The sequence below is a fragment of the Gekko japonicus genome, unplaced genomic scaffold, assembly GCF_001447785.1.
Source record: "Gekko japonicus isolate JY-2015 unplaced genomic scaffold, Gekko_japonicus_V1.1 scaffold2901, whole genome shotgun sequence".
Lineage (NCBI taxonomy): Eukaryota > Metazoa > Chordata > Lepidosauria > Squamata > Gekkonidae > Gekko > Gekko japonicus.
Window position 1 is genome coordinate 1,562 of NW_015174923.1, and position 16,518 is coordinate 18,079.

A 16,518-nucleotide genomic window follows, 5' to 3' on the forward strand; every position below is an offset into this window, starting at 1 on the left:
CTGGCATCTCCTGCACAGGGCAATAAGAGTCTCGTGCTTATTCAAAACCAAGGTCTCCTCCTGACTTCTTCTTCTTCTTTTTTTAAATAAGCTATTGGATGACAAGGATATCGACTGTTTGAGGACGTCTGTGTTCCTTATGCCAGAAAACGAAACTGTTTCCCCGTTTCTCCTCCTGTCTGGATTTGGAGGCTGTTTACTCTTACGATTTACGCCCCCCCCCCCCGGGATATTCCCCTTTTCACGGTCCCCTAACGCTTGTGCGTGTGCGTTCCTCCCCCTTCACAGTGACCATTCCCGACCGTCGGAAGACGCTCCAGGACCTGCCCAGCACCGGTCATGTGATGTCTCCCCCGGACGCCCCGTCCCGCGCTGAAGCTGCAGCCAGAGACATGGGACCGGGGCGCTGTGTTCGCCTGCTGGTTTTGGGGGGTCTGCTGCTCCAGGTGAGAGGCAAAGGGAAATGGGGGAGGGGAGGGCTGCAGCCGCCCGTGACATACATGCTATTGCTGATTCCCCCTCCCCACAAGCAAGTCAAACCCAGGGTCTCCCCTGGATCTCCGCTGTAAGATTACGGGTGGGTTGTCCATCCATGGCTATCCGAATAGGCACGACATTTCAGGGGCCACGCAAGAAGAGAGAGTGAAGGGAAATGTGTGTCTGTGGTAGGGTGGAGTTGATGTGGGAATGGCAAATTGTGTATTGCGTGATGGGAGGCAGAGGTTTGGGGGACTCCAGTAAGAGGATCCCGTCATGCAGCCAGTAAATCATTAAAAGCGGAGGGGTGTGCAATGTTCCCTCTAAGCTATGGAGCCTTGTGAGCAAAGATTCTACTTTGTGAGCTACTGCCATTAAAATTGTGAGCGAGCAATTGGCTGCTGCATAAATTAGTTGGCTCTGGAGCCCTCCTTCCTGAGCGAAGACAAAAATGTGTGAGCTGGAGGCTAAAAAACTGTGAGCTAGCTCACACTAACTCAGCTTAGAGGGAACACTGTGTGTGTGTGTGTCTTTGAGGCTGGCTGGCTGGGGGAGTCAGACCTGAACCTCAGGTGTAACCCCGACTGAAATCTTACCTTCTGAGATCATGATTTCGGTGTCCTTAGACTGTGCTTGCCTTTATGTGGATGGCCCAGGTTAGCCCGATTTTCTCAGATCTCAGAAGCTAAGGAGGGTCAGCCTTGGCTAGTATTTGGATGGGAGACCGCTAGGAAAGTCCAGGGTAGCTGTGCAGAGCCAGGCAATGGCAAACCACCTCTGACCGTCTCTTCCCTTGAGAAACCTCCAGGGTCACCATAAGTCTGCTTGATGGCACTTTCCACCCCCAGACTGTTCTCATTTGTTTGTTTCTTCAATTTGTTATCCCGCTCTCCCTAACTAATGTGGGGCTCAGAGCGGGTTCTAACACATAATAACAGAACATAATATAAGATTAAGACATATCCGTTAAAAACAAGCCCAACATTTTACAATCCATAAGATGGCACATGCAATACTATACTGCTGCCCCAGGGGAAAAGAGGGGGAGGGAGTGGTAAGAACGTCTGTATGGATAGGAGTTCCTCAATCTCATCCATATGCTTGGTGCTACATTTCTGTTTTACAGGCCCTGCGGAACTGTACTAAGTCCCACAGGGTCCAGATCTCACTTCGAAGTGCATTCCGCCAAGCTGGAGCCACGGCCGAGAAGGCTCTGGTCGAAGCCAGGCAAATACTCCTTGGTCCCGGTATCGTCAGTGTGTTGTTATTCAAGGAGCGTAATGCTCTTTGGGGTGTGTGCCAGGAGAGGTGGTCTGTACTTGAATACTGCAGTATTTGTATTGGGTGTGCCATAAATCCTGACACTTGTGTACAAAAAGTCACATTGCAGAAAACAATCATGAGAATTATCAGTCTTACTGTCCAGGTATGTTGGCCAAGAAAATAACATCTGTTGCTGTCTTCTGCTATAGTAGTCGGACAGGGGACACAACGCTCCTTTGCTCCTGTCAGCAAAGGCTAGCAAAATGTAGCAATTTAATATAATCCTGTCGCTAGGCTTCAGTGTTGATTGATGTTTATATTTGGGTTTTAATGATTGTTTATATTTATGTTTTAACAATGGTATTCTATTGTTGCATCGTATTGTTGTAACCCGCCCTGCGCCTGCTATGCAGGGGAGGAAGGGCTAGAAATAAATAGATAATCATGCACTTCGCTCCCAAATACCAGGTCACTTCAGCAGCCCGCTCTTTCAGTATTGATTACACCAATAACTGCTTCTGCAAGGATGGTGTTCCATTCCGCTATATCTCAGGCAGCATCCATTACTTCCGTATACCTCCTGGCTACTGGAAGGATCGGCTCCTCAAGATGTACATGAGTGGCCTCAATGCTGTGCAAGTGTAAGTGATCAGCCACGGATGGTGGGCTTTGTTGGGGTTTAATTTTCGCTGTGGTGTAGTGGGGCCTAGAGACCATAGATGACAGCCCATGGATGTTCCAACCTTTTTGCAAACATCAGCCAGTCCTTGAAGCAGAGGAGCTAATGCTTACTTGATCCAAATACTGAAGGCCTGTCAGTCTTCCATTTGAGCCCCTTATGAGCAAGAAGAGCACATTGCCGCTGGCAGCTGAAACAGACAATATGGAATGTGGGGAAAAAGAGAGGACTGCATATATCAAGTGCAGAGAAAGTGCATACGGCCCCCTTGCAATAAAAACAAAACATGTGCCTATTACAGCCCATCTTCTCAATGAGACTGGGAGAATAACCTTTGCTTTTATCTTCAGTTTGAAAACTAGAGGAGAAAGATCTCTGTTCTCTTCCCCACCCCAACACTCATCAGGTTGAAAACCTAGGTATTTGGGGATGTAGGTTAATTACAGAGAGGGAATATGGGTAGCATTTAGGTTTTGTGGTCCCAGGTATGACAGACACCTCTCCTGCTTATCAACATGCATCTCATGGTGAGTATCCTCCCTGCCATAGCCATTATTCCAGACTGAAATCTGTATTTTCACCCTTTAGCTATGTGCCCTGGAATTATCATGAGCCGTTGCCTGGTGTGTACAACTTTGCTGGTGACAGAGACTTGGAGGGATTCCTGGACCTTGTGGCACAGTTAGGCCTGTTGGTGATCTTGCGTCCTGGACCCTACATCTGTGCAGAATGGGAGATGGTAAGGACTGAACAAAATATCCAGAATGGTTTGGGTCACACTTGGGCAGCATTTGAATGCAACACCCCCGGCCACATGGCTGCCCTGCCTTCAGTAAGTGCTTGATCATCCGCTCCTCCTTTACTGGGTTTCCTTCTGTTTCATTGACCTGTCTTTCTCTAGTTTCCTTTCCCTCGGATTTCTGGGTTTTTGCTCTTGTATTTCATACTACTTGTCTTGTTGCTATCAGTTGTTCTCTTGGCATCAGCTACTGCTGTAAGCATTACTCTCAAATCTGTTCTTTCCTACCCTGGATTCTTACCTTGTGACCAGTGCCACCCGTTCTAATTTCTCACCATACACACATTCTGACCTTATTGGCAATGTTGTTTTACCTCCTCACTTTCTTTCCTAGGGTGGCCTTCCTTTCTGGCTGCTAGCAAAGCCAGATATTGTCCTGCGCACAACTGACCCAGGTAAGACTGTAACCCCAACTCCTTTCCGCTGTACTGCATGGTAAATTCACTCGCGTTCCAATGCATGAACGTATATGCCCATGCATGGCTAATATGGTGAAATCAATTACTCCTGTCCTCCTGTTCTGCAGATTATATCAGGAGGAACGAAACCATCTTATACTACCCCTTCTGTCTAGATTTAGCCCTCTGCAGTCTTATCTTGACTTTAGGCCAGAAGTCCTTCGTAAATTCCTCTTAGAAGACGTTCAGAGCTCAGTGACTTACGCTGTGGCAAAATTTTGTTGCTTAGCTATTAGGAAACGTAAACTTATTTTAGCTAAAAAAATTGTATGATTCCCTTATTAATATTATTTTATTTTACTAATTTTATTAATTTTCTCTTGTTAATGTTTTTATATCATTCCTATGTTATTACTGTTTTAATCCTTCTTATATCAGAATTGTACTGTTTTACTGGCTCTTGCTGTAGTAAATTAGATCGATCGATCGTAACCCCAACTAAGGCACACTATGCCCACTCTGTTACCTAGATAGTTGGTTTGATGTCTTTCTTGTAATGGCTGTGGCTTATTCACATGTAGCTTAGTTTCTAGGACTCTGCTACAGAACTGTGATAGCCCTTGTGAATATTATATAACTAGGAATAAGGCCCGTTGTGGAAATAAATACGAGCTCTAGAAAGAGGCTCTGGGAGAGTGCCAAGGCCGTGGGCACTCAGTGTCAATTTGCTGTGGCAATCTTAGCAGGGTATAAGGACACAGAGTCCACCATTTTCTCCAGGGGAACTCATCAATGCCATCTGGAGAGCAGTTGTAATTCTGAGTGATCTCCAGCCCTCACCTGGAGATTGGCAACAGTGATTCCCCAGGTGGGAATGGCTGATTTGGAGGGCAGAGTCTATGGCATTGTACCTGTCTGAGGCCCCACTCCTCCTCAAACCTCACCCTCTCCCGGCTCCATCTCTCAAATCTCCAGGAATTTCCCACCTGGAGTTGGCAACCCTATCTCCTTCCCAGCCAAGCATCAACCTACCTTCATTTCCCCCTCACTGTTCAGTTTTCCATCTCTCCCCCCCCCCTGCAGCCTCTATCATGCTCTGAAGCCCTGACTGCCACGTCACATTGGCTGTCATGGGGGGGAGGACATTTATAGCAGGGTATAGGGACACAATGAGTTTTCTCCCAAAGGCCAAAATAGGTGTGGAAAGGGCCTTTTACTGGCAGAAACCAAGCTTGGTTAACCAGCAGCAGGCACTGAGGGGAAAGTAGGCTTCCCAGCTCTGAGTAGGGAAATACCTGGAGATTTGGGGGGTGGATCCTGTGGAGGGCAGCGTTTTCTTGGGGGGGGGGACAGAAGGACCAGCGGGAATTTCCCAACCTGGAGCTGGCAGCCATACTCAGGACTGGCCCCAATGAGTTCCTCACAAAGGCGTAGAAAGGGTTTCGTTCCTTTCATAGGCGTAATCTTCGTGGGGGCGGCGGGGCGTGAGCCCCCGCTGAAATTTTCAGGAAGGTACTCAGCCTCCCCCGGGAGCCACCCTTGCTCCTAGCAAAGCAATGCCTCTGGTCGAGCCCCAGCCCCCCCCGGGAAATTGGAAAGTCTACACCCTTGGTTCCTTTGTCTTTTTACTGGCAGAACCATGCTTGGCTGCCTACCAACAGCCACTGAGGGAAAAGTTAGAATGCTTTGGCCGGTGGCCTCTATGGCATTCTATTCAGCTGAGGCCTCTCCTCTCCCCTCCGCAAACTCTGGCTTCCTTAAACTGGCTTCCTTACCGGGAGCTGGCAACCCTATGAGTTCCTCACAATAGCCACTGAGGGAAAACTTTGTCCCACACAGGAGCTAACTTTGTCCCACAGAGGGAGACACAGTGCTTCTGACAGAGAACAGAGGCTGAAAGGGGAGTGGGCGGGGCTGAGGAGCAGACCCAGCCCCCAGCCAATGGCATGTGAGTACTCTTGAGTGGCGGCTGATGGGCCAATGGCTGAGGGAGCACATGGAATGTTGCCACTTGAAAACAGCTTTATTATATAGAGAGATGGCCAAAGGGACCCAGAATTCTTCTCTGTGTAACTGCCACAGCCTCCAGCTCTGCTCTTAGCACTGCATTGGAAATTGTGTAGGGGGGTTCTAGTCCTAAGCTAAATTCCTTTATACTCTCAGATTTTTTGCAGGCTGTAGACACGTGGTTGGGAGTCCTGTTGCCCAAGATCAAACCCCGTCTCTACCACAATGGAGGCAACATCATCAGTGTCCAGGTGCGCAGGCTGCAGATCCTTTTCAGTGCTGTCTCCAGCCTTAGTATCATATGTCTTCTGCGCTTCTGATGGGCTCTTGATATGAGGCCTCTACCAAACTGAGTCCTAAGTCACTAACTACAGAAATACAAATTGAGGAGGAGATTGCACTAGAGCAGGGTGGCCAAACTTGCTTAATGCAAGAGCCACATAGAATAAACATCAGATGTCTGAGAGCCACAAGACTTAAATATGACACACATGTTTTTATTGGAAAATATGGACATTTGCTTTTTATTTACATTAAACAAGACTGCCATAAATAAAAACAAAACGGGCAAAAAACAGATATTGATAATGATATTTATTTGTCCAATGATATTTATTTGTTTGAGAGAGGGCGGGAGGGAGGGAGGAAGGGAGAGGTGGAAAGAAAGCAACTTTAACTTTAAATGCATCCTCCAAGATGGCTGGCTTGGCTTGGAGAAGGGATGTAAAGAGACAAATGCCTTCTCCAAGCTGGCTGGTGGGGGTGGGGATCTTGGAAGACACATTTAAAGTTCAGGTTGCTCTCTTTCTCTGCTCACCCCCACCTCAAGCCTACCCAGGGAGGGGAACACTGGCTGGGGAAGGGAAGACTGATCGGGGAGGCATGCCTGCCTTTTGCTTCCCCAGCCGCCCTGCTGGGAGCCGTGTAATATGTGTGAAAGAGCCACAGGTGGCTCCCAAGCAGTAGTTTGCCCCCACACACACACACACTAGAGTGTGTGTGCCCATGCATTCATGCAGCATTCAGGCGAGCAGCAGAAGAAGGCACACCACCCCATTGCCACTTCTGTATTTTCTATGGAAGGGACCAAACCAAAAGATGGTATTTCATTGGGAGGCTACTCACTACTTGGATCAGGTAGAGCTGGTCTTGGCAGTATGCCGTAGGAGGCACTCTGACTCTCAGCAGACAACACAAAAGGATGAATGAGCCATAGACAAAGCCTGAGGAGGTACCACTGCCATGCCTCAAGCCTCTTACTTTACACCTGGCTCATGCAATCAGGCAGAAGAGCCATTGTTAGCAGTAAAGGTAAAGGTAAAGGTTCCCTTGCTCAAAAGCCAGTCGAGTCCGACTCTAGGGTTGCGGTGCTCATCTCCGTTTCAAAGCCGAAGAGCCAGCGCTGTCCGAAGACGTTTCCGTGGTCATGTGGCCGGCATGACTAGACACCAAGGCGCACGGAACGCTGTTCCCTTCCCACTGAAGGGGTACCTATTTATCTACTTGCAATTTCTTGCTTTCGAACTGCTAGGTTGGCAGGAGCTGGAACTAGAGACGGGAGCTCACTCCGTCATGCAGCACACTCGGGTCTCAAACTGCCGAACTACCGACCTTCCCACAGCCTGCAGTTCAGCGTCTTAACCCCTTGAGCCACCGCAGCTCCTTTTGTTAGCAGTAAAGCCCTTCAAATACATCAGGGGCCTTGAGATTTCAAGAACAGCCCATATCCCTCTTTTGCAAAGGGCCGTGATGTATGTGCCCTGCTCAGTGACCTGCCTCTGATGGGAGAAAGGGTGGGCATCACTAATGCTGGCTTGATATTTGACAGAGAAGATATCCATGCAAAGGCATGTTGGAGACCTGCTCTGTCAAACAAGGCGATGTCCCTGAGTCACCGTCCTGTAATGCCTGCTGTTTCTCAGGCAGGTGGAGAATGAATATGGGAGTTACTATGCCTGCGACTATGATTATCTTCGCCACCTGCTGCCTGTCTTTCGTGCTCACCTGGGAAAAGAAGTTTTGCTGTTCACCACTGACGGCCTCAAATACCCTGAACTCCGGTGTGGGACGATACAGGGCCTGTATGCGACTGTCGACTTTGGACCAGGTAGTGGGAGGTGGGGCGGTCTCTGACCGGATTGGCAGGAGTTAGACCGGAACCTGTTTTGACTCCCACTTTCTCTGCCCTTTCACAGGCGTTAACATGACACAGGCATTCGAACTGCAGCGACTGTATGAGCCAAAGGGGCCGCTGGTGAGAGGGGCCTGCCCACGCCAAGGGGGAGGACGGTACCCCCTGTCTTCAGTCACACTCGTTCTCCCTTTGCACCCATCTTGCCAAATAACAATCTGACCACATCTCTTCTCAGCCAGTCCCTGCCTTGTTTCCAGCTAGGTTTTCTTTCTGACCTCCCACCTCCATGGGACACAAATCAACAATACCCATAAATGCTAAATCCTTGTTTGCCCTAATGGTTGCTTGTCTGGTGCCGGGACCATGACACTCACAATCCTGTGTTTGGCCAGTGTTCCCCCTGACCCCAAGTCTCTGATAGGCAGTGAGTTTATCTTACCTTCCTGAGGGAAAGCTAGTAGTGCCAGACCCACCTGTTGAGCACCTCGGGGGGGGGGGGCGCTTTTGGGGGGGGGGGGAGGGAGGTGTTTATTTTTCTGTGTTATAATTAGTTGGCATAAAGCTTAGACTGTCGTGGGCATTCATGGGATGAAGCGATTCCCCCATCCTTTGCAAATGAATTTCAATACAGGGGAATGGACAGCAATGCTATCTCCCATCTTGGTGTTTAAACACAAGTGCATTGAAAATTATATGCTGGGGGGGGGTCAATAGTGTGAGGGCTCCTGGTGTCTTGGCCCCACTGCTGGACCTCCTGATGGCACCTGGTATTTTTGGCCACTGTGTGACTGGATGGGCCATTGGCCTGATTCAACACTGGCTTTTCTCTTATGTTCTTATATACTACTTGCCTGGAAATATCTAAGTCTGCTTTCCTCCTAGGTGAATTCTGAATACTACACAGGCTGGCTGGATTACTGGGGTGAGCCACACTCCACAAGCAGTGCTGAAGAGGTGGCTCAGGGCCTACAGAAGATGCTAGAAATGGGAGCCAACGTCAACATGTAACCATGAGGTCATAGGGAAGAGGGGTCTGCCGGGCAGAGGAATACAAGCATTAGAAGCAGTGGGGCTGGTTCATGTCTGTTACACTCTAGCACCCATCTCTTGCCTGGGTCCTTCCCCCACATTCTTGTAGGCAGAGGAGAATTTTTACTGTTATATTTGCTCTTCTTACAGGTATATGTTCCAGGGTGGCACCAATTTTGGTTACTGGAGTGGTAAGTTGAGGTCTTCTTAGGGTTGCTGTCAAAACTACAGAGGCCTAGTTTCTGGCCAGGGAACCATCCAGAGTGGGAAAGAAGAAGTCTAGCTGTCTGCTCTACCTTCATAGCCTTTTTCACCCAGGTGCGGATTACAAGAAGATATACAACCCCATCACTACTAGCTATGACTATGATGCACCCCTCTCAGAAGCTGGAGACCCTACTGCCAAGGTGTATGCTATTCGGACTGTCATTGGGAAGGTATATAGTCCATCACTCCAGTGGGTGGGAGGCAATGCTCCCTCTAAGCTGTGGAGTCTTGTGAGCAAAAATTCTACTTTTTGAGCTGCTGGCATTAAAGTTGTGAGTGAGCAATTTGGCCACTACATAAATTCGTTTGCTCTGGAGCCCCATCCTTCCTGAGCTAAGACAAAAATGTGTGAGCCAGAGGCTAGAAAACTGTGAGCTAGCTCACACTAACTCAGCTTAGAGGGAACACTGGTGGGAGGTGGTCCTACTTATTGGGAAAGGACTGTTCAGCTAGCATTTGCCTGCAGCACTGCCGTATTTTCTCCCATCATCTGGAAAGTCAGGACACATTTTGGACTTTAGATCTACACTATCCTTAGTGCAGTATATTCCCTGCCAGTGAAGATTAGGAGACACGGGTCAGTTCTGTTTGTGGTTGCTGAGAAAAGAGGAATGGGCTTGGCTTATTTCAGAAAGATATAATATCAGATGCACAGTGCTGCCGGGCTGAAATAGGTATCCAGTCCCCCCCCCCCCATCAACCTGACCATATGGACTTTTTTTTTTAATCTAGTTTCAGCCATTGCCTGCAGGACCAATGCCACCCTCTACTCCAAAGTTTGCATATGGCTATGTCTCTCTGCCACAGGTGAGTCAGGCCTGGAAGCCATTTTCTCATAAGTGCGTCTTGTTCTTCTGCATATTCTTTCCAGCACTTTTCATTTATATGGGCAGCCATCCACCCCTCAATGTTTCATTCCTGGGGACCCTTAGGACAATATAGCTGGAAAAATGGGGGTCTGCAGAAAGAAGGGGGAATCAGCAGAAATCACCAACCCCTCTTCCAGAAATGGAAATGTTGGAAGAACTATATGGCTGGATATATACTATCCTGAATAGCAGCTGTATGAACAAATGGGTAAGGCAGGAGGGAAGACTGTGATGAGTTCAAAAGAACTGGTGGGAGATCTTGGGAAAGATGGGGGGAACTTCTGTGGATGGTATAAAGGATATCCTGCACAGTCATACAGAACATTTTTTTCTTCTTTCCTGTAGCGTGTAAGCCTGCTGGATATTCTAGGCCTGCTCTCACCTGCCCAGCCCATCCGTACCCCCTTCCCACTGACCTTTGAGGCTATGAGTCAGGTAAGGTGTAGGACTAAAACCCGCCATAGCACAAGACCTGCATTTATTTCCAACAAAAGATACAAGAGAGGCCAGGGAAGATATAGTGGTTTGAGTGTTGGTCTAGACTCTGGAGGATAAGAAAGAAGTATGATAAAGGGCCAATATTAAAAACTTAGTTGAGACTTATAATATACAAAAATACATGTATTTATTAGGGAGGATCCTATGTCTGTAGTTAAGAAAGAGATTGTCACTGTATTGGATGAGGCTTTATTGGCAGGTTATATATCCAGACTCACTTATGACTTCCTGTTACAGTCAGAAAACAGGACTCCTCAGTTCTACCTCTTACCCAAGATACATAAGGGAACATTGCCAGTCCCTGGGAGGCCCATCGTCTCAGGGTGTGGCTCCATTTTAGAACCACTGGCTAGCTATTTGGATGACTTTTTAAAATCTTTTATTCCAAAAACTAACACTTACCTAAAAGATACCATGGATTTTTGGGGGCATGTAGAGGTGATCAGGATGGAATTTGAGGTTTGTCACACTTGATGTGGTATCATTATATACCAACACTCCTCATAATGAGGCTTTAGAGGTACTTCAAACTACATTAGACGTGAGGGAGAATGCACAAACCCCTCCCACTGCTTTTTTATGCCACATAGCAGAATTGTGCCCAAAAAGAAATTACTTCCAATTCCAAAAAAAGTTTTTTGGCAGATCTCTGGTACCGCAATGGGATGCAAGTCTGCAGCAGAACTAGCTAATCTATTTATGAGCAGATATGAAAACCAGTTCATCCTCAACGTTAATAATATTTATGCAGATAACATCATTATTTATAAATGCTTTTTGGATGATACCTTTTTGATTTAGAGAGTTCCAGTACAACTTTTATTGACATTTAAGCAGTTCATTAATGGCTTGCATGAAAGCATCAAATTTGAAATGAACTATGATAGTAGTGAGATCAATTTCTTGGATGTCAACATTAAAAGCGTGGGGAATAAAACAGAGACCAGCACTTACAGGAAACCCACAGATGTTAATTCTTTTCAGGCTAGTAATAGTTTTCATCCACGGCATCTTAAAAAGAACCTACCTTTTTCTCAGATGCTGAGGATTAGGAGGAACTGTAGCCTCTACTCTGACTTCGAAAAACAGGCTAAGGTTTATTGATACGGGCTACTCCTCCAGAATCAATTTATTGATAGGTGCTAAAGGTAAAGTTAAAGGTTCCCTTGCTCAAAAGCCAGTCGAATCCGACTCTAGGGTTGCAGTGCTCATCTCCGTTTCAAAGCCGAAGAGCCAGCGCTGTCCAAAGACGTTTCCGTGGTCATGTGGCCGGCATGACTAAACACCAAGGCGCACGAAATGCTGTTACCTTCCCACCGAAGTGGTACCTATATATTTACTTGCAATTTCTTGCTTTCAAACTGCTAGGTTGGCAGGAGCTGGAAGTAGAGATGGGAGCTCACTCCATCATGCGGCACCCGGGTCTTGAACTGCTGAACTACCGACCTTCCACAGCCTGCAGTTCAGCGTCTTAACCACTTGAGCCACTGCAACAGGCTTTTTATAAGGCCAAAAATATAAACAGATCATCCCTTTTGTTGCAAAAAATAGACAAAGTCATTCTGACAATTATTATTCCATTGACCTACAATGGGAGATCATCTCAAGTTAGCAACATCATCAGAAAGCATTGGCACCTACTTGCCAACATTCCCAGATGTAAGGCAGCCCGTCTCTTTGCCTATCACAGATCTAAAAACCTGAGAGACAGGCTTGTTTGAAGCAGTTTAAAATCATCCCCTGCAATACAGAGTGGAGTGGACGGTAGGAGTATACCAGCTGGCAATTTTCCATGTGGGAGGTGTTCAGTTTGTGGCTTGATGCTTTGCATAGATTTTTGCTACTATGACTCTATTAAGCAAATAAAGTATTCCATTAAAGCATTTTCAACTGCAATTCAAGGAACCTCATATATGCAATAAATGTGATCTTATCTATGTGGGGTATACATCTAGGCCTATTAAGACCAGGATAGGGGAGCACAGAAGAAGAAGAGATCGGATTTATACCCCTCCCTTCACTACCCAAAGGTGTCTCAGAGCGGCTTACAAACTCCTTTCCCTTCCCCTCCCGACAACAGAAACTCTGTGAGGTGGGTGGGCTGAGAGAGCTCTGACAGAAACTGCTCTTTTCGAGAACACCTCTGACAGAACTACGGCTTGCCCAAGGTCATCCAGCAGCTGTGAGCGGAGGAGTGGGGAATCAAACCCAGTTCTCCCAGATTAGAGTCTGCGCACTTAACCACTACACCAAACTGGCACCAAGCTGCATCCGTCTGAAAAGGAAGAATGCTCCATTGGTGAGTCATTTTACAACAGCCAGTCACAGCGACAGAGATCTTTGGTTCTTGGCACTGGAACAAGTTAGGGATGGTAAATTCCAGTTTATCGAATGTCTGAAGGCCAGAGAACTGTTTTGGATTCATGCTCTTAAATCTTTAACTCCCTTGGGTTTGAATGAACAGGTGGACTGGTGTCAAGTGTGAATTTATGACAGTTTGGTATTTGTTTTGCTGTCCCCGTGTTAAATTGATTTGATGTGTATATGGATTCAATGTCTGTGTCTGCTGCCACACTGCTGGACGGCCTGTGTGTAATCGTGACTAAGCATTCCCTTGGGATTGCATCAGCCATGACTAAGCATTTTATTGGATTGCATCATCCAGCACCAAACTATAAAGGTTAACCACACCTACTCAATAGCACTGCTGTTTGCTTGAGGACACTCTAGCTCTAACTTAGATAGCCACACAGGTGCTTTTTGGACGTAAATTGGAAAGTAATTTGTACATTATTTATTTTTTATTTCTGCTATTGACTTTTATTTACTGCATTAGCTTTTTAAATGTATTTTATTTTTTAGATTTTCTAATTCAGCAACTGTGCATTTGGCACCAGACACATGACTTTCATCTTTAGAGGCCTCACAAACATCTTTGTCTTGTGTCTATAGATCTTGCTGCTTAAGTAATATAGCCATTTTTACCACACTGTAAGTTAAAAAAATATTTGATTATTCATATTCAATTTTTTTTCTTTTTTCTACAGCCTTCCAATTCACTTATTGGTTATCTTATTGTAATATGTATTATTGTTACGTGTACCTCAGTACGGTTTGACCTCTGAAGAAGGCCCCAATAGGACGGAAACGTGTCAGGTCCTGTGTATTGGCCCTTGTGTTTAGGCCACTTGAACTTTTTAACGAGGCTTTCATTGGGCCCTTACAGGTTTTTAACTGTCTTTGTAATAAATACATGTATGTTTGTATATTACATGTTTCAACCAGGTTTTTAATACTGGCCCTTTATCAGGCTTCTTTCTTACCCTTGTGGTTTTTGGGTCAAGTTTGTTTCCCCTTCCCTGTGTCTTATTAGACTCTGGAGGACTTGAGCTTGACTCTGCCTTGGAACCTCACTGGATGATCTTGGGCTGCTCTCTCTTATGCCGTTATTGTGAAGATAAAATGGAGAATGAAAAAATTGTTTTGGGCCCCCATTATGATGAAACACAGGGTACAAATATCTAAATTTGAAGTAGTGAGCAGAGACTCACAAAAGCTCATGACCTCGCCCAAATTTTGTTAGTCCTTTAAGGTGCAACTGAACTCTTGCTCTTTTCTACCGCTACAGAAAGACTAACAGGGCTACCCATCTTGTTATAAATAAATGGTTGTCTTCTGGTCTGCATGTCAAACCCAAGATGGTTTTCATTCTTTATTTCAGGCTCATGGCTTCATCCTTTACCGGACCCTCCTGCCACATGACATCCTAGAGCCGGCCTTGCTTAGTGTCCCTAATAATGGAGTCCACGATCTTGCCTACATTCTACTCAATGGAGTAAGGTGGAGAGTATGGACCCTTCTAGGGACAGGGGGAAGAGGGTTACTTGAAGTTAAGAGTAGAATGCAGTACATGTCACAAAATCTTGCTGTAGCCCATGTCGTCCTTGCATGATGGGGCCAGAAGCTGCATCAGGAAAGATTTTTTGCTTGTAAATCAGCAAGGGCTCCACAGCTATACTGTCTGCTAATCCCATTCATCTACCCTCTTCAGCAATATAAAGGGACCCTGGAACGGGACAAAGTGAGTGGAGTGAAGATGACTGGACAGGCTGGGGACATCCTGGATTTGCTGGTGGAGAACATGGGCCGCATCAACTTCGGGGCCAACGTCAGTGACTTTAAGGTGCGTCTGGACAGTGGCCCTGGGTCAACTGTCTCTATTATTGTCCACCTGAGGCATCATGGATTGGGTTGGTGTGTGTTTAAAGTGATCTGGGCTGGACGTTTGGCCCAGGCCATGCTGAACATTGGTCAGTAATGGGAAATGGTTCTGTTCGCTCTCTCTCCACCTTCCTGCCCAGGGTCTGATCCACAATGTCACACTGGACTCAACCACTCTCAGGGACTGGCTCATTTATCCTCTGGACATAGATTCAACAGTGGCACACGCATGGCCCCCAGTTGCTCCAACAAGCAGGGGGACCACAGGACCAGCTTTCTATACCGGAACATTCAAAACTCCTGGCATCAACTGGGACTCTTATGTGAAGCTTCCTGGATGGACCAAGGTATTGCAATCCTTAGACTGAGTCCAGCTTTATGATTGTGTAATTCTGCTACTGAGCAGCCACGGCATTTTCTCAGTTTGTTAGTATTTCCTTCACATCACATTTTGTAAGTTCTAGCTTCTTTGCAACACTGACCATTTTGGTATTGCACATACCATTTGTAGAGTTACACCTATTCTCCTCTATTTTAAAGGCGATCAGAACTAAAGAGGCATCATAGAATACGCCATTAAGCACACTTCAGCTAAAACAACCAAACTGAGGCTATTGTACTTTCGTTATCAGATGACAAGACTCATTGAAAAACACAATAATGCTAGGAAAAGTGGAAGGCAGCATGAAAAAGGGAAGGCCCAGCATGAGATGGATGGACTCCACCAAGGAAGCCACGAGGGCCCCTCAGTTGGCAAGACCTGAGCCAGGCTGTTAACGATGGGACAGTTTTGGAGGTCATTAATCCATAGGGTCACCATAAGTCTCTGACATACACGCACACACACACACCCGGGCATAAATTTCATTCAATCCAACAAAACTTGCATTAGAGAAAATATGCTTAGGATGGTGGTGCGAGAGCTGTTGCTCTTGGAACAGCAGACCCATCTAGCATATTTGGTTATATAGCAACAGGGAAGTGACGCTTTCTCTAGAGACCAGTAGTTCAGGCTATCAGAGTCTTCAGACACAATATTTCTGAAATGACCTTTTGTCTTTTTCCCTAGGGCCAGCTCTGGATCAATGGTTTTAACCTGGGTCGCTTCTGGACAGTTCGTGGTTCCCAGCAAACCCTCTTTGTGCCTGGCTTGCTTCTCAGTTCTTCAGCCCCCAACATCATCACAGTTTTGGAATTGCAGGCAGCTCCGGAGGAGCCTATAGTGCTCTTCCTCGACCGGCCCCTTTTTAATCGCACACGTAGCTCCGACACTAAAGACGTGGGGTAACACGAACTGCTCGCCAGTTGTGAACTGCTCTCCTGTCCTTCTGAGAGATCTTTTTGTGTGGTTTTTAAGTGGAAGCAAAAACAGGCCTTTTCACATGCTGACATCAAGTAAACATACTGTAGGATCAAGGCTTTTTCTGCAAATGCCAGCTTCTGATTTAGAGGAGGGAAAGGACAAGAGTCAGAAGCCAGTTGGCTATGACTACTAGGAACACGGTTCCCTTCTTTTCCAACTAGCCTGAGTCCCATCAGGCTGCTCAACAGGCAGAATGCAAGTACTTCCAGTGTTCAGTGTTTTGGGTACCAGCCCCTGTGTCAAATATACACTATCCTTGCAGAGGTCTGTGGTATCATTTTTCTGCACCATGCACAGGAGGAAGGGATAATGTACAGACTGAGGTCTGTTGTGGGAAGCTATGTAAATGTTATGAACGGAAGAAGAGCTAGTTTTAAGTTCAGCATACTCATGTCTACTAAAGTCAAAATGGTGACAACACATGAATCTATGCTCAACATCTAAGTTCTGGCATTGAACAGCAAAGGTTGGCCAAGTTGAACCCTAAGAAGGACAACACAGGAAAGAAAGGCTA

General features: G+C 46.5%; 1 protein-coding gene across 1 annotated transcript; it reads left to right on the forward strand.

Annotated features, from left to right (window-relative positions):
• The first annotated feature begins 344 nt into the window (after window positions 1–344).
• GLB1L (galactosidase beta 1 like) lies at window positions 345–16,257 on the forward strand. Its single transcript, XM_015425074.1, has 16 exons — window positions 345–446; window positions 2,209–2,381; window positions 3,008–3,158; window positions 3,553–3,613; window positions 5,780–5,874; window positions 7,550–7,730; window positions 7,819–7,877; window positions 8,640–8,761; window positions 8,937–8,977; window positions 9,105–9,223; window positions 9,786–9,860; window positions 10,268–10,357; window positions 14,142–14,255; window positions 14,472–14,603; window positions 14,782–14,988; window positions 15,711–16,257. The coding sequence occupies exons 1-16, from the start codon at window positions 345–347 to the stop codon at window positions 15,927–15,929; spliced, it is 1,941 nt and encodes a 646-aa protein (XP_015280560.1). The 3' UTR covers window positions 15,930–16,257.
• The last annotated feature ends 261 nt before the right edge of the window (window positions 16,258–16,518 follow it).